This window comes from Diabrotica virgifera, chromosome 8 (assembly GCF_917563875.1).
Source record: "Diabrotica virgifera virgifera chromosome 8, PGI_DIABVI_V3a".
In the NCBI taxonomy this organism is placed as follows: domain Eukaryota; kingdom Metazoa; phylum Arthropoda; class Insecta; order Coleoptera; family Chrysomelidae; genus Diabrotica; species Diabrotica virgifera.
The window spans coordinates 115,654,923-115,673,415 of NC_065450.1; the positions used below are offsets into that span (position 1 = coordinate 115,654,923).

General features: G+C 31.6%; 2 protein-coding genes across 2 annotated transcripts in view; one reads left to right on the forward strand and one right to left on the reverse strand.

Moving 5' to 3' along the window:
* LOC114338018 (piRNA biogenesis protein EXD1-like) lies at window positions 1-18,313 on the reverse strand. Its single transcript, XM_028288593.2, has 3 exons — window positions 18,119-18,313; window positions 8,934-9,060; window positions 1-6,821 (listed from the first exon to the last, which is right to left on the reverse strand). The coding sequence occupies exon 3, from the start codon at window positions 6,812-6,814 to the stop codon at window positions 5,798-5,800; it is 1,017 nt and encodes a 338-aa protein (XP_028144394.1). The 5' UTR covers window positions 6,815-6,821; window positions 8,934-9,060; window positions 18,119-18,313; the 3' UTR covers window positions 1-5,797.
* LOC114338019 (single-pass membrane and coiled-coil domain-containing protein 4 homolog) overlaps window positions 18,276-18,493 on the forward strand; it is an 11,630-nt gene continuing 11,412 nt past the window's right edge. The window contains exon 1 of the mRNA XM_028288595.2: window positions 18,276-18,438. The gene's annotated coding sequence lies outside the window, so the exon portion shown is untranslated. The remainder of the gene's footprint in view (window positions 18,439-18,493) is intronic.

Consider the following 18,493-nt stretch of genomic DNA (forward strand, 5'->3'; position numbering starts at 1 on the left):
TTTGGTCCAGAAAAAATTTATTGGCAAATATATCCACTAATATAAATTACCATATTAATTAAGGCAAATATTCGAGGATTGGCAATAGAAGAATAAAATAAACGTAATTATTTCTTAAATAAATTATATTACGGGGCTTGTTCAATTGAAAGGCATCTTCGCATCTTTGGTCCAGAAAAAATTGATTGGCAAATATAATCTACTAATAAAATTACGATATTAATTAAGGCACATGTTCCATTGTTTCACCAATCGACTTTTTCGTCCGACTAAAAGTGAATATACACGGCGCATCAAAATTAAAGCATAATTTTAAAATTATAATTTCAGTCGTAATGAAAAAAAAAATGTTTGCTCTTTTGTTCTTTAAGGTTGCTTTTTAGACCAGGCTGTACCGTCGCCCTCGTTAAGTAAATTATTCCGATTTGTTTTTTTTTGCACAAACTCAAAAAGAGGTTCTTATAACAAATCCACAGGGCACCGGGAGGTGCCGCCGTCGCAAAAATAATATTTATATTAATATTAAAATCAATATTTTCACTTCGGACAATTTTTTTTATTCTTTGGGTCATTCTGAGCAAAAAAGGTCTCTTGTGATTTTTCTCCAAAATTGATAGTTGTCTCTTGTGATTTTTCTCTAAAATTGATAGTTGTTGAAAAACGCGAAAATGGCCATTTATAAGACTTACGCCCGGTTTCCGAAAGGATGATCATCTCAAAAATTATGTAATCGACGATTAACAATCGATTAAATGCGTCAGAAACGTCAATCAAACTAGTTTTAACAACAGTCGATCACCTGACTGATTAATCGTTAGTTAACAGTCGATCATAACGCCCGGTTTCCGAAACGATGATCATCGCAAAAATTATGTAATCGACGATTAACAATAGATTAATAATAGATTAAATGCATTTTGAGTTTCAGAAACGTCAATCAAACTAGTTTTAACAAAAGTCGATCACCTGACAAACGATTAATCGTTAGTTAACAGCCGGCCACAAGTGTTTTGAGTGCGAAAGGCCGATTAACCAGTTTCGCATGTCAAAGGGCGGTCAAAATGGACTAACCAAATGGACAGCTAATCTGAGATTATTCGTCGATTAACGGGATGTTAAGAGTTTCTGTTTAGTTTTTTAATCCGAGATTAAAAATTAACAAATACATACCGAGAAAAATTGTCAAATAACAGATCTATAAATAAGATAAATCATATTATTGAATAAAAATAAGACTTTTTTATGGAAGAAATAATTTAAAATATTTATTTAACTTTCAGAACATGGACATCTCGGACATTTTTTTATATCTATTTGATTTTATAATTTATATATTTTTTGTTTCAAAATGTAAAATAACAACGATGCTAGACTCATAGAGAGACCAGAGCTCTAAAAACCAGAACATAATGATTATAGGGATGTAAATAGGTGGGAAAACATGTGAGAAATTATAGCAGCCAACTTCGAAGACAACAAAACAGCCGTTAAATAAATTAAAAATATATACACAAAGTAAATACATAGACAAAAAATAAAAATACGGGAATAAAATATTATAAATCATAAATAAACTGTTCAGAGTCACAATGCACAGTCACAGTTCACAATCATAAAAAGCAGCAAGAGTAAGTGGTTGCCTCCGAGAAACCATATGGAGAAACAAATATCTGACCACGGAAAGCAAAATAAAAGTATACAAGACAACAGTAAGACCTATCCTAACATATGCAGCGGAGACAAGGACCGATACAAGAAAGACAAACCAACAAATCAACAATATCGAAATGAAAGTAGGTATTAAGATCAATAGCGGGCATATCATTAAGAGACAGACAAAGCAACATAAGTATACGAGAACGATGCAAAATCCAAAATATTAACAGGTGGATAAAAACAAGAAGGAAAAACTGGAACAAACATGTAAACCGAATGGAACCAGATAGATTAGCGAAAATCTGTAAAAACAACAAGCCGTATAACAGAAGACCCGTTGGAAGGCCGCCAAAAAGATGGAAAGACAATGTACAGTCAACAACAACTGAAACAGAATAAGAGACAGACAAACAGGAGTAATACTAGTCGCACGAAGAAGAAGAAGAAGAAGAAATAAACTGTTTTATATCTCCAACTCTCCTCAAATAAATTTCATGCGTTTTATTCTTTTTGAAATTATATAGCCTCATTTTTAAAATGCTCTCGTTCAATTCTTGCTCCAAACAAAAGTGACAGTACAGAAGAGAGAATGCACCTTTAGAATCTAAAGATACAAGTTTGGATTTATAGATTAATATAATTGAAATCTTGAAGGATAACCGCATGTGACAGTAGATATGGATACCAAATCCTATGTCAGATAATCGATCATCCTTTCGGAAACCGGGTGTAAGTCTTGAAAATGGCTATTTTCGCGTTTTTCAAATTTTAAATTGCATGTATAACTCGACAACTATCAATTTTAGAGAAAAATCACAGGAGACTTTTTTTGCTCAGAGTGGACCCAAAGAATCGAAAACAAATTTGTCTGAAGTGAAAATATTAATTTTTTGAATTTGTTTAAACAATTTTCCGACCGCGGCCCCTCCCGGCACCCTGTGGATTTGTTATAAGGACCTCTTTTTAAGTAAGTTTGTGCAAAAAAAACGAATCGGAATTATTTACCTAACGGGGGCGACGATACAGCCTGGTCTATTTACAACATCTGAAATAAAACTTCTTTTTTGTACGAAAAATGTATTGCAATAAAACTTGTACTTAATTTCATAAATAAATGACGAAGTTGAAAATTTTTACAGTTCAAGAAAATTAAACTAGTAGTGAGTATTGTGTCCTCTGGCATTTATTACTGCTTGACAACGATCTCTCATACTAAGAATTGCCGTTCTCATTTCATCTAGATCAATTTCATTCCTAATTTTCATTAATCGCAAAATAGCCCAGTAAATGAACGGGAAATACGGCGATACCGTGTAATTTTCAGGGGCAACTCTGAATTGCATGAAAATTTGGATTTAGGTTCTACTTAGCCTCCACTTCAAAGTTGAAATTGTGCCGTTGGTTGCTTTTGCTTGGGGGTGACAGTCACCCCTTCTCGGAGGGTGAAAAAATATACGTTTAAGGTAAGACAGATTGACTGATTTTAAGCAACTTTTATTCTATAGAGTTTTTTATGTAAGTCAATACTTTTCGAGTTATTTGCGATTGAAAATGTTTATTTTTCGACAAAAAAACTACGTTTTCAGACGATTTTTCGCAAATAACTCAAAAGGTAAATATTTGATCGAAAAAAATATCCTTAGCAAAAGTGTAGCTTATAAAAAACCGAAAAAAATGGTGTATCAGTAAAGTCTATCAATCGGGTAAAAACAAAGTTTTAGCTCACGAAATATACGTTCTTATTCGTCTAATTCCAAATCGAATATTTCAAAGTGAAATCGAATATTTCAAATTTCACATAAAGTGCTTATTTTTGAAAGGGTTATAGTTGAAAAAGCTTGATCGAGTCACTAATCACGAGTGTATGCAAATTTTGAACAGCCATATCTTAACCAATTATTGTCTTACGGAAAAACAAAATGAAACTAGCATATTTATAATAGCAAAACCTACATTTTTTTACTCTTTTAAGATTTTTTTTATCACTAATACTTTTTAAGTTATTTAAAAAAAAAGAAAATTTTTCAAAAATTTTTGAAAATTTTTTTACTATAAAACCAAATTTTTTCAAAAATAAGCACTTTAAACCAATTAAACTTACAGATCATATAAACAATACACGTACAGTTAAAATAAATGGTAAAGCGGTAACGATTAATTTTATTTAGGGTGCTAAATAGAGGGAGGTTTTCACGATTTTTTTTTACCAAAAACTTTTTTTTCAGTGTAGCTCGTTCATTTTTGATGCTAGAAACTTTTGTAAAAAACAGGTATAAGTTTTTTTTAGATACTTTAAAAATGTTAATAAGCTTTTCCCGAAAAATGCTTAATTTTTCGGTGATTTCTCGTTGAATTATTCGATTTGGAATTAGACGAATAAGAACGTAGAGCTACAACTTTGCTTATACTCAATGTATAGACTTTCCTCATACACCATTTTTTTCGTTTGGTTATAAGCTATACGTTTGCTAAGAATATTTTTTTCGATAAAATATTTACTTTTTGAGTTATTTACGAAAAACGGTCTGAAAACGTAGTTTTTTTTTATCTAAAAATCAACATTTTGAATCGCGAATAACTCGAAAAGTGTTGACTTACGTAAAAAACTTTATAGAACGAAAGTTGCTTATAATCTGTCAATTTATCCATTTCCGGGCTTATTTTAAAAACGCGTTTTTCACCCCCCGAGATTGGGTGAATGCCACCCCCCAAGTAAAAGCAACCAACGGCACAAATTCAACTTTGAAGTGGAGGATGAGTAGAACCTAAATCCAAATTTTCATGCAATTCGAAGTTGCCCCTGAAAATTACACTCCAAAACAGTCATTTATTGGGCCAAAAGCGATTGATCTTATATCTTTAGTGTATTAAGTAGTTGTCATAGTCGTCCCTATAGATTTCCCAAAAATGTTCTATTGGTTTGAGGTCGGGACTTCTCGCAGGCCAAACCATAGCAGGAATACCAACCTCCTGACGATATTGCTGCACATATTGCTTGCAATATGTGGGCAAAATGGTGCAAATGGCACGACATGCTCTTCTTAAATTTCTGCAATGTACCTGTGTGATGTAAGCTGCCCGTGATCTATTCTAACTAATTCCGTACGAACCTCCAAATTAATCCTAGCCCACACCATTACCGAACCGCCACCATACTGTACTCCCCAGGCCTTCTGTACACTCTGTTCCGCGTGTCATCTGAAAAAAGATAATACCTGGATTCATCGGTGAACAATATTCTTCCCCAATCGTCATTATTCCAAACAACACGTTCGCGAGCAAAATGCAATATTTGCCTTCTATGATTTCTGGTCAATAATGGGCCAGTGGGTGCCCTTCCATGGCGAAGGTCGTTTGCGGCAAGTCTTCTCCTTATCGTATTTTGGATGAAGTTATAACGATCCTTTCTGAAGGCTTCATCCTTTCTGAAGTTATAACGATCAAAAAATTAATTTTGTAGAGAAGTACTAGTAACAACCTTTGTCTTCGCGAATAGTAACGATTCTAATAGTCACTTTCTGACAAATTTTGATTTTGTTGCTGCTGGTGGTTCATATCAAAAAACACTTAATAAACATGAAAAACGCCTTTGAACATTCGTTCTTTCGATAAATTTTACAATATACCGCAGGTAACAATAATAATAAATTATCACAAAAATCGAAACATTAAAATTATTTGATTTGCCAGGATTTTTAAAATTCCGCGTTAATTTTGGCGCGCAGTGTATTTTAACCTATTGACTGGCAGTAATGCCGCTCTCTTTTTTCACAAACTTTGTTGATGTACTGGCAACGCGGCTCCACGTTCTGTATATGATTATTGTTAAGGGTATATTTCGCTAGCATATGGGGATTAATATCTTATTGCGTATGGATGCAGTACTCAATGCACGTGGTCATCGCTTATCATTCAGCTTACAAAAATTATTGAATTACCACACACTGATTATATTTAGACGAAAATTTAACAACAAGTCACAATACCTGACACAAGCAAATACAAATGATACGACCTGATCAATATTTACAAGTATAAATAACATTGCAGAACGTCAGTTAAGTGATTAAAATGATTTCTAAGTCTAACCTGACCAAAGATGCATTTCAATTGAACAAGCGTATAGATTGTTCCATAAACATTAAGATTTTCCTAAATTAGGTATAACATCTTCTATCTCTTTGGGTGTATTTCTTGATTTCCAATTACTGGCAAACTGAAAGCTATCTAGGGAATAATAATAATTATGTACATTATCTATTGCCTCATACATTTCCGAAAATATTTTCCTTTCCATGTGTTGTCTCAGAGCTATTAAGTATGTTACCAACTGTGCAGCATATCCTTTTCTTCTATCACTGAGAGGTCTTTGAGTCCATTTAGAATCTTTCGTTTCTAGTGCATTTTGTAAATAACTAGACGGAAAATTAAAGTAATCAGTCAGTAAATCTGATATATCACTCATATTAGAGGGGATGCTTCCAGTTTCCTTTTTTTTAATGATGAGGTCAACTACTTGCGGGTCGAAGACATTTTTCACAAATATTTTATGTTTTCTATACAAGATATCTATTAATGGTCCTGCTTCATGTATGACTTTTACAGTAAATTCTGTTTCAAGTATATCTTGGAGCTCTTTATACTGAAAATTACTTCTTTGGTTTACAAAGTCAAAAAGGTAGACTTTATCCCACATACTAACACCCAATAATTTTATAGAACCATCTCTACTCTTTTCCACTCCAAGAGGAGCTACTCCAATTGTTTCAGCTCTAGACAATAGTTCTACTGCTTGAAAATATCTTGCATCAGTCTGATCAATGTAAGTATAATCTCTTGACATGTCTTTAAGCCTATCATATTCTAAATCTGTTAATTTAATTTTGCTTGAATCTTCTACTTTTTCACTGCTTGTAGAGGCACTTTGTTTTTCCGTTATTCTCTCTTGTAACTGTTGAATTGTCTGTATTTCATTTCTGTAGAATGTGTAAATAGTTGAGAGAATATTTTTATTATTATGTTGCTTGACATTTACCAACTCTATCCTATTTTCCCCAACATCTGCCACATGTCCTTCAAATATGTCATCAGAATATAATTTCAAAATTAGTCGATCACCTTGTTGATAAAGTTCTTTAAATGGTATCTCATTCTCCATATTACACCTAAAAATTAAATATTAATAAATAATTAAAAACAATTACTGGTGCAATATTTTTAATTCTACGTAGTTTTTTTTGTTTTGTTTTCTGACCTTGGTTTGGAACCTTTCGCCACGTAATTACATATTATACAGTTTTTCCCAAACCCATCTTTCAGTGCGTCATAGTTTGTCGAATTCGCTCCAACGCATAAAGCTCGAAGTGACAGAAAAAGACGTACGTCCGTGATTATTATACATAGAACTTCGAAAATTATGTTTTCGTTGAAGGGTATTTCCATATTAAAGCGACTCATACTTATAGATGTACCTAGGTATAACTGGTTGACAATTACAATACTCTAAATCTAAATACATAACCAATCCATGATGCGAATAAAGATAATTTGAAATAAAAGTAATCTATCGTGACATAATTTTCACAATGTTAACGGATAAAATGACAATTGTAATTTTATGTTAGATATTTGTCAACAACGTAAATATAAATATTTTATGTCATTGGTATATTCGGATATTGTATAGTGAAATTGTATTCTATGTTTATTTTTTTCTCAAAATAGTGGAAATATTAATATTCTGGCAAATATTTATACCAATATTGGTATTTATATAAAAATATACATATAAAAAATATTCTGACAACTGTCAGATTTAACTAAAATGCCATGCAGTGATTCGCGACATTCTTAAAATCTTATTTGACGTCAAAATTAATGACGCGCTAAAAAAGGGTTTGGGATAAACTGTAGGCTATTTGTGGTAAGTTAGTTTATTACTAGATCAGGGGAATAATGTGTAGTGTGCGTATGTTGAGTAAATGTCTTGTTACTTAGTCGACTTAATTTTCCTTAAAAAAAGACGCATATTGAATCCAAATGTTTGCGACCCCACAGATATTTTGGACATTTTTATTAGTAAAAAATGGAAAACAAATAATAAAAAATGTATTGAAAATTTGGATGTACAGTTATACCAATAATTAAATTATAGAGTAAAGAAAAGACAAGTATCACTCGTTTCAATAATGTGTGTTGCCACCACGATTCTGGGTACCACTCATCATTCGATTTGGCATACAACTGATCACGTTTTCGATGTCCCTTCACTCCCTTCAGGGAAAAGTCGTCAATTCTTCAATGAGAGCAATTCGAAGCTCTTTACATGTTAATGGAGCAGGTATACGACGTCTTACACGCTATTCAGAAAGCTTCATACTTGCTCAATAGGATTAAGGTCAGGACTTTGAGCAGGCCAGTCCATTTTACTGTGTTACAATCCTTGCCGTGTGTGATCTCTCATTATGTTGCATTAGCAGAAAACCATTTCCAATAAACCCAGCATATGTCATCACATGTTGCAGAATCTCGGTTTTGTATCGGTGTGCTGTTAATGTGCCCCTCTCAATCAAGACGAGATTCGTGTGGTGAAATTCCTTGAACGTGTTCCATTTCCACCAAACAACAAAAAAATACGGTCTTAATTGAAACTTTAAATAATAAATCTACTAATTTTCACAACAAACCAGATACTTTTTGACTGTTAACAATTTGATATCTATTAAATTGGTAATTTCTCATAGCCTACCTTAGGCTTGTCTATTAAACTAAGCAGAAAATGAGGATTTATTGATGAAAAACATTTCAGTTGTTAATGTACCTAACTTTTTTATTATCCAACATAAGAAAATGAATCAAAAAAGAAAATGTTAATAAAGCCTAGGGCTACATTGAGTTTTAATTTCAACATTTTATATGTGCTAGAATATTCCACAAGGTGATCCGAACTTTAAGGAAAAAATACAGTATTATTGTTACACCCGGTATAAAATGACATTTACCTGTCTAACGTCAATATTATTACACCGATTTTCTTAAATAATACGGCTATAACATACTACAAAAATCACTCAAATCGAAGAACACGTTTAGGAAATTCGAGACATCTAACATGCCCATTTTTAAGGCGTTCCGTTAATTTTACCGCTGTGTGTATTATAGTTTATAGTGAAATTAGATCATAATTTACAGCAGGTGTATGAAAATCCAACCTATTAAGCACAAATATATTTCAATTATACATTTTTAATTATTAATACCAAGCACTTGATGCTTACCTGTGCAAATAATAATGCTTCTGTTCTTCTTTGCAATAGTTTTTTAATGATAAATACTCCTTTTTTATATATTTTCTATTCAAAGCCAATTTTTTGGAGTCAATATGTCCATACACTTTACACTGAACTAAAAAGAGCAGAAAAGTAATAATATAAGGAATATTTCTTATAACGTTATAACAATAAAAGTTAATCTTGTAAATATACCATATTTTACCATGTACGATATTAAGAGTAAACAGCAGCGATCAACAGGTAGCAACAAAATATAACTTCGGGAGATAGTATCATAAACTTTGGCAACAGTGGTAATCTTTGACATTATCTAAGATTAATATTTTGACAATATCATAGTCGCGCTAAATGGAAGTAATAGAAAACGATTTTATTATTAATAAGTAGATATTTATAAAAATAAACCAAAATGGGTGAAAATTTTATGTTAAGATAGGTATTTAGAAAGGTATTTGCATGAAATATCTAATAATACAACAATAAGAAATAATCATTTTTTGTTGTGAAGCGAAACAAATTTCGATTTTCGCATAATTTGGCACGGTTTTTAATGGACTTTTTCTTGGAAGGTTTCACTTTATTTTTCGTTTGATTTACTTTTTTCATTTTGTTAAATTATTGATAATATTTTTAGAATAAAAAATCCTCCTAAAACTTTATATACTCGCATTAGAATTGGAAATATTTTTACGTAAAATATACTTACCTAGCTACATATAACTAAAACTCACAATTAACAACAATCTATTCTTTCAAAGAGGCCAACAACTTATACAACAACAACAAATATATAATAAATTAACTATTAATAAACACTACTTTCCTATGAAACAACAAAAATAAATTCTTAAATTAACACACTACTGCACTGAACAGATATCGATAAAGATGACAGAACAGATTAGAGAAAATCTGACGCAGGTTTGTCAAAATGACAGTGATAATTTCTCTATGTTGCCTAATTAGTTATTTAGTTATACAGGGTGTAACGAAAATACAGGTCATAAATTAAATCACATATTTTGAGACCAAAAATAGTTCGAATGAACCTAATTTACCTTAGTACAAATATGCACATAAAAAAAGTTACAGCCCTTTGAAGTTACAAAATAAAAATCGATTTTTTCGAATATATCGAAAACTATTAGAGATTTTTTATTGAAAATGGACATGTGGCATTCTTATGGCAGGAACATCTTAAAAAAGAATTATAGTCAAATTTGTGAACCCCATAAAAATTTTATGGGGGTTTTGTTCCCTTAAACCCCCCAAACTTTTGCGTACGTTCCAATTAAATTATTATTGTGGTACCATTAGTTAAATTCAATATTTCTATAACTCTTTTGCCTCTTAGTATTTTTTCGATAAGGCAGTTTTTAACGAGTTGCGGCTTCTTTTTTAATATGTTTACATAAAAATTTTATGGGGGTTTTGTTCCTTTAAACCCCCCAAATGTTTGTGTATGTTCCAATTAAACTTTTACTGCGGTACCATTAGTTAAACACAGTGTTTTTAAAACTTTTTTGCCTCTTTGTATTTTTTCAAGAAGGCACTTTTTATCGAGATATTACTTATTTTTTAATATGGTTCAAAATATACCTAAAAATGTAAATCATAAATAAATTTTCATATTATTACCAAGTCTACATAATCGTACTTAGCCATATACAAATATGTGGTGGATTTGACAAATATTCAAAATATCTCGATAAAAACTGACTTTTGTAAAAAGTACTAAGAGGTAAAAAAGTTTTTAAAATATTGTGTTTAGCTAATGGTACTACAATAATAATTAAATTGGAACGTACACAAAAGTTTGGGGGGGTTTAAAGGAACAAAACCCCCATACATTTTTATGGGGTGTCCAAATTTGACTATAATTTTTTCTTAAGATACTACTACCATAAGAATGCCACATGTCTATTTTCAATAAAAGATCTCGAATAGTTTTCGATATACAGGGTGATTGATTAGTGTGAGGAAGCTCAGTAAATCTGTTGTAGTAAAAATTACAAAAAAAAGTTATTAACAAAAATTGTAGACAGCTGTAAACTCCACATTTTAAAATTAGTTACAATCTTACAGGGTGTTCCGTAAGATGGTGGCAGACCAAACTTATGTTTTTTTAAATGGAACACCCTGTATTTTATTTTAAATTTGAAATCTGCTTCACTTCCACATCACAATAATGTAAAGTTTTATTATGTTATACCGGGTACTTAAAAAGTTATAGCCAATATTACCTGAAAATCGTATTAAGTTTAACTCCCTGTATAATTTAAAAGGAGTATAGGAACATTGATATATTGCAACCATAGTTTTTTAATAATTGTTAAAAATTATAAAACATATTCGTTTTCATAATATTCGTTAAATCAAATACAGGGTAAGTCAAAATGCAAGTACATTATTTTCTTGGTAATTTTAAATAGAACACCCTGTATTTTATATCACTATCGAAAAGTACTAATATCGTACTTCAAATTTTATGAAGTACTCCCTCCTATACCTAAAGTTATCAGTTTTCTAGATATTTTTATTTTTCCATCAAAGTATTAATTTGGTAGGTATTTTAGCGTTTACCAATAATTATTGTGAGTTGGCCATGATTGATTTATCACAAACTGACAGTTTGACATTATTGTTTATTATCAGTAACGAAATAACGACACAGAAAAGAAAACAATTTATTTTAAATAAAATTTATATAAAATAACCGACGGAAAATTAAAAAAAAATAACACAAAAAAATAAAAAACAACAGTAATTTTAACTTATCTTACTTAAGTAAGGTGTTCAAAATGACCTCCCAAAACATCTATGCATACTTGAAAGCGGCCATTGAAAGAGTTGCTTACATTACTAAGCATTTGTAAAGAAATATTTTGAAATACAATTCGGATTCTATTTATCATATCATCTCTTGTTGTTGGAGGTATTTTATATACTTCGTTCTTAATGTAACCCCAAAAAAATGAGTCCATTTTATTGAACTCTGGTGACCTTGGGGGCCACCTTACCGGTCCATCCCTTCCGATCCATCTTTCACCAAACTTATCATTAAGTTCACCACGTACTAATTCGTTGTGGTGCGCAGGAGCACCGTCATGTAGAAACCACATTTGTTCACGTATATTAAGTGGAACCTCTTCTAATAATATCGGTAACTAATTTACGATAAAATCTAAATAAATCTCACCATTTAAATTATCTTCAAAAAATATGGTCCTACTACATGGTTACCGACGATACCTCCCCACACATTTAGAGACCATCTTGTTTGACTATGTGGTATGGATTACTTGTTGAATAGTAGTGAACGTTATGCCTATTAACAGAACCATTTCGATGAAATGTAGCTTCATCACCAAATAGGACATAATCAAAAAAATCTCTCTGCTCATTAATTTTTTCTAAGGCCCATTCACAAAATGCTATTCGTTTCTGAAAATTATCATTATTTAATTCTTGGTGCTTTTGAATATGATAAGGGTGCATCTTGTTTTTAGATAGAATGTTTTGAACAGAGTAGTAACTAAGTTCTTGTTCATTGGAAATACTCCTTATACTTGTGTGTGGGTTTTCTGTAACTGCTATCAACACACTCATTTCGTTTTCCTCTGTCACACTAGTTTTTGTTCGTTCATGTTTTTCATAATTCACTGAACCAGTGCGGTTAAATCGATCTTTCAATTTTTCAAATGTGTCTTGTCTAGGTTGCCGCCTATCTGGAAACCGTTCTTGATAAATTCTAGCTGATAGTAATGAATTTTTATTGCATTTCCCCAAAATCCAGATCATATCTACCATTTCATGAGTAGAAAAATTCATTATTGCTAATTTAAATTGAATTAATTACTGAATTACTAAATAATAATTGTTGATAATTTACGGTGTACCCCAATACTGAATTAATAAACAATAATGTCAAACTGTCAGTTTCTGACAAATCAATCATGGCCAACTCACAATAATTATTGGTAAACGTTAAAATATCTGCCAAATTAATACTTTGATGGAAAAATAAAAATATCTAGAAAACTGGTAACTTTAGGTATAGGGAGTACTTCATAAAATTTGAAGTACGATATTAGTACTTTTCGATAGTGATATAAAATACAGGGTGTTCTATTTAAAATTACCAAGAAAAAAATGTACTTGCATTTTGACTTACCCTGTATTTGATTTAACGAATATTATGAAAACGAATATGTTTTATCATTTTTAGCAATTATTAAAAAACTATGGTTGCAATAGATCAATGTTCCTATGCTCTTTTTTAATTATACAGGGAGTTAAACTTGATACGATTTTCAGGTAATATTGGTTATAACTTTTTAAATACCCGATATAACATAATAAAACTTTACATTGTTGTGATGTGGAAGTGAAGCAGATTTCAAATTTAAAATAAAATACAGGGTGTTCCATTTAAAAAAACATAAGTTTGGTCTGCCACCATCATATGGAACACCCTGTACGATTGTAGCTAATTTTAAAATGTGGAGTTTAAAGCTGCCTACAATTTTTGCCAATAACTTTTTTTTGCAATTTTTACTATAACAGATATACTGAGCTTCCTCACACTAATCAATCACCCTGTATTGGAAAAAATCGATTTTTATTTTGTAACTTCAAAGGGCTGTAACTTTTTTTATGTGCACATTTGTACTAAGGTAAGTTAGGTTCAATCGAACTATTTTGGGTCCCAGAATATGTGATTAAATTTATGACCTGTATTTTTGTTACACCCTGTATGTTCGATTTCTTGTTATAAATAAAAAATTTTAGTAGTTCAAAGATTACACAAAATCTAGGCATGGGATAAAAAAGTTTATTTGAAGAAAGTTTATTTTTTTTCTTCTTAATGGCGGTACAGGCTCCTTTTTTCAATATTTTACTTAGTTATGGAGTAATTTCCACGTACTAACATATTTCTGAAATTGGGCTCTGTACCGCCATTCTTTATTATATTACGAATATGTGTGCCAAATATCTCGACAAAATATTCAAAATTAGAGCCGCAATCTTGGAACGCGTTTGTTGCTACCTGTTGATCGCTACTGTAGCCTCTTAAAAAAAATAAAATAAAATTTCTTCTTTTTTGACAAACATTTTTGTGTTTTCTAAAGCTTTGCCTCCACCAAATAGGCCTGGATCCCGCGTACCAAAAAAAAGTTAACTAATAGCAAGCTGAAAATTTGTTACACCATAGCTTAACGGTGTCTAGTCGGACAAACTTTCATATACGGGAACACTGGAACAGGGGAAGTTTTAATTGTGGAACAGGTTACAGGATTCGAACGTCAAATTACGAAAACGTCGCATGTACAGTACCTGGCCAAATTATTAGGCCAAGTAAGGAAAAATTTACTATATTATGAAGTTATTTTTCTCATGATTATGAACATATTTGAAAAAAATACTGTTGTGTTCCTTTTTTTGTGGATATTAACTTTAAGGTGCGTATCCATTAAATGTGCTGCTCCGCGCTCCCTGCAACTGCTCCAATCGATAGGGCATGCGCTCCTCTACATACAAATCGCCACCGATTGGAGCGCCGAGCGGAGCGCGAACCTAATGGATACGCACCTTTATCTGTAAAGGAGCGCATGTCGTATCGATTGGAGCAGTTGCAGGGAGCGCGGAGCAGCAAACCTAATGGATACGCACCTTAAAGTTAATATGCACAAAAAAGGAACACACCTTAAAGTTACAGGGAGCGCGGAGCAGCGAACCTAATGGATACGCACCTCAAGAGTTAATATCCACAAAAAAGGAATAAAACAATATTTTTTCAAATATATTCATAATCATGAGAGAAATAACTTCATATAGTAAATTTTTCCTTACTTGGCCTAATAATTTGGCCAGGTACTGTATTTTTTCAGACAGAACTTCCAATTGATTTGTTCTCTTTTCATTAAACTCTCATGCAAAAATCAGACTGCTATTTACCACCAATATAATTCCTGTCATTTGACATGTTCTACGTGTCGGCAAAGAATACCTGTGTCAGATTTATTAAAATGCCCAACATATTTGTTGGACAAAGATTTTTTCATATATTATAAATAAAGTTTGCTATTGAATAAACTTAAAAACAACCTGCTAGTTTTCGCAATCATAAACTTATCAGAATGACACGTTCCACAATTAAAACTTCCCATACGTCAAAGTTTGTCCAACTAGACACTGTTAAGCTATTAACAAATTTTCAGCTTGCTATTAATCAACTTTTTTTTGGTACGCGTGATCCAGGCCTAAAAGCAACATACCGCAACTTAGTGCAACAACAACATAAAAGCTGGCTGTTGCTGTAGTATGTTACACTAGGGCTAGGGTGTTCCGAAAACACCAAAGTTTAAAAATGTTGATCTCCCCGCTCTTTTCTGGTGATAGGTAGCCTATAAACCCTTAATTTTAAATTTCAGCCAAAAATGTTAACCCTAACCATTGTCCCAAGCCCCCCAAAATAATTTTTTTGGGGTCTTCAAAGATTTTGAATTATTTTTAATCTATAACTTTTTGAAAGAAAACAAACAAGTAAAAGTAAACTCACTTTTAAATTTTATTTTACACGATATACATATATGTCCAGAAAAAATCATAGACCATGATAACATGTTTAATATGGGGATTAAAATATAATATATATTACCCACTTTTCATGTTTATTGGTCTTTCTCAAGATATCTTGAGTACCTAACTGAAAATTATTCTCATTAAAAAACAACACACTTTTCTAACTAATTATACATCTGAATATAAAGGAATGCACAAAGTTGTTACAAATTGATTTAAATGGAAAATAATAACTACATGAGTAAAAGTTTGTTTAAAGATTAATCAAAGTTGCATTTCTGAAATCGGTAAAACACTTTCTGTGGTTTTCAACTATATATATTTGTAACACATTTTGCTTGCTTTTTTCATCTTTTGTGAGGGGCTATGAAATGTCTGAAATGAAAAAAGCTAACAAAGTGTGTTACAAGTAGTTGAAAATCACACAAAGTGTTTTACCGATTTCAAAAAGGCAACTTTTATTCTTCTTGGCCTCCTTTATTTTTTGCCTCCATCCTTGCTTGTCTGTGGCTGCTCTTCTCCATACACAGACTCCTAAAAGGGCTTGTGCGTCGCTGTTTACTGTGTCTTCCCAACTTTTATTAATCTTTAAAAAAACTTTTACTGATGTAGCTATTCTCCATTTAAATTAATTGTTTGTAACAGCTTTGTATATTCCTTTATATTCAGATGTATTAGTTAGAAAAATGTGTTGTTTTTTTTAATGAGAATAATTTTAATAGTTACGTACTCAAGATATCATGAGAAAGGCCAATAAACGTGAAAAAAAGGTAATATCTATTATATTTTAATCCCCATATTAAACTTGTTAACGTGGCTTACGAATTTTTTTCTGAACATATGTAAAATAAAATTTAAAACTGAGTTAACTGTTTTCTTACAAAATGTTATAGATTAAAAATAATTAAAAATCTTTGAAAAACCCAAAAAAAAATTTTTAGGGAAGCTTAGGACAAGGCTTAGGGTTAACATTTTGGGCTGAAATGTAAAATGAGGGTTTATAGGCTACCCGTCAACAGAAAACAGCCGGGGAGATCAATTTTAACCTTTGGTTTTTTCGGAACACCCTAATGTTACACTGTGTTGCACTATGTTTATGTCACAGTTGAAGTATGTTGTGTTTTTGATTTTCGGCGGTAAAGATAAAAAGAAATCTTGCAACACTGTGCAACAACGACAACTGTTAACATCGGTATGGACAGCTTGTAGTTAGTGAACGGTTCCATGAGCGACAAATTGACACTAAGAGTAGCAGTAAAATTATGGCGGCAGCACCCCTGTAAAATCATGGCTCCATGAGCAGCGTCTTGGTCTTGGATTTTCAAAGGTCCTATTTTTATCACAATTGCAAAGGCAAGTGTAAATCTTACAACAAAAGGAATTTTTAGAAGTGACCATCCCTATATAAAATTTAGGTATAAACTGGTAGATGTACCCTTATATTCAAGGACAAAACTATAATATTATTTAGAGATATTGAAACATCCATCTGCGACATGACCTTGAGGACGCGCCTTTTCCCGATCTTGAGCAACAATTTACAGCTCCGTGGAGCTGCCTAGTATTATCGCTTCAATTTGGTTTCATTTATCACACTTCATTTTACTGCTACTGCTAGCGTCAATTTGTCGCTCATGGAGCTGTTTGCTTAGTTAGTTAGTTAGTTGTAGTCACTAGTTGTTGACAGATTTAAACTGTTGGTTGCTTTTCTGAATTTGGTTATTAAAATGGTATTTAAATGAATTGTAGAAGCCTGCATTAATTTAATAGACAATTATCAACAACATGCATGTCTTTGGAATGCAACTGACAAAAATTATAAATGCAGTGAAGCTGAACATGATAGTCCAGCTGATAGCTGAACATAGTCCAAGATTTGTAGAAGTATAAACTGTGAAAATATAGAAGACGCAAAACTAGAAATTGAGAAATAAGTAATTTGCAGGCAATTCTACAGAGAGAGGAACAAATATGAGTCTATGAAGAAATCTGGAGCAGGTGCCTCTTTTATATCAAAATGGTTTGCTTACGATGACATGTTGTTTTTTCAGGATAAAAATAAATTCAACTGCCAACCTAGTGTCTTTTTTGTTTCACATAATAAACAACTGTTGCTTCAGTGGAAACATGATGATGCATCTAGTAGCAAATACTTACAACAAACTCCAACATTGGTACTGGTACAACAAAGTTGTTTGGTTGAAGACACTTTGTTACAAAAATGTGAAACTTAATTTAACCTACTTCAACAATGTAAGACCATTGATTGATGTATTGGTATTATAAACGACATTAATATATCAATCAAAATCAACGGTAAAACACAAGTTGAAGTATGTCGCTTTGTTGGAGACACCTTTAATAGCAAAACTTGATGTTTTTGATTTTGATTTTCTTGGAAGTAAAGGGAATATAATTTATACATAATTGTATGTATTGTACTTGAAATATGAAGAAAAATAATAGGTAATAACTGATTTGTATATATTTTTATAAGTGCTTAATAGTTTTTAAACTAGTTTTTGTACAAATCATATTCTCTTCCATAAAAATGTTATGTAAAATGTAAAGATCAATCAGTATACCAAATCAATCCAGAATTCAATCAGTCTTCGATGTCTGGAATTATTCCACTCATCCCATCCACTCTCATTCTTTTTTAACTGTCCAAATATTTTTCTGCTGTTGCTCTTATTTTTCAAAACGTAAACAAAACATACTCATAACCTCAATACACTTTAAAACACCGAAAACACCCACCGGCCACCTGTCAATTTTGGTTGCAAGCAACAACAAGAAAGTGAAGACGTCAGCAAATAGGAAGTTCGAACATTTTATTGAGATAATTTAGATTACAGATTGCAGGTGCAGGTCACTTTTATCTTTTCTTTTCCTAGAACATCAGGTAAGTATTGCAAGTTAATTATTCTTATTGTAGAATAAAGAAATTAATATTCATT

Bases quoted from the DNA above. Each gene is read 5' to 3' on its own strand.
- LOC114338018 (XM_028288593.2), bottom strand. From the start codon at position 6,814: ATGGAGAATGAGATACCATTTAAAGAACTTTATCAACAAGGTGATCGA.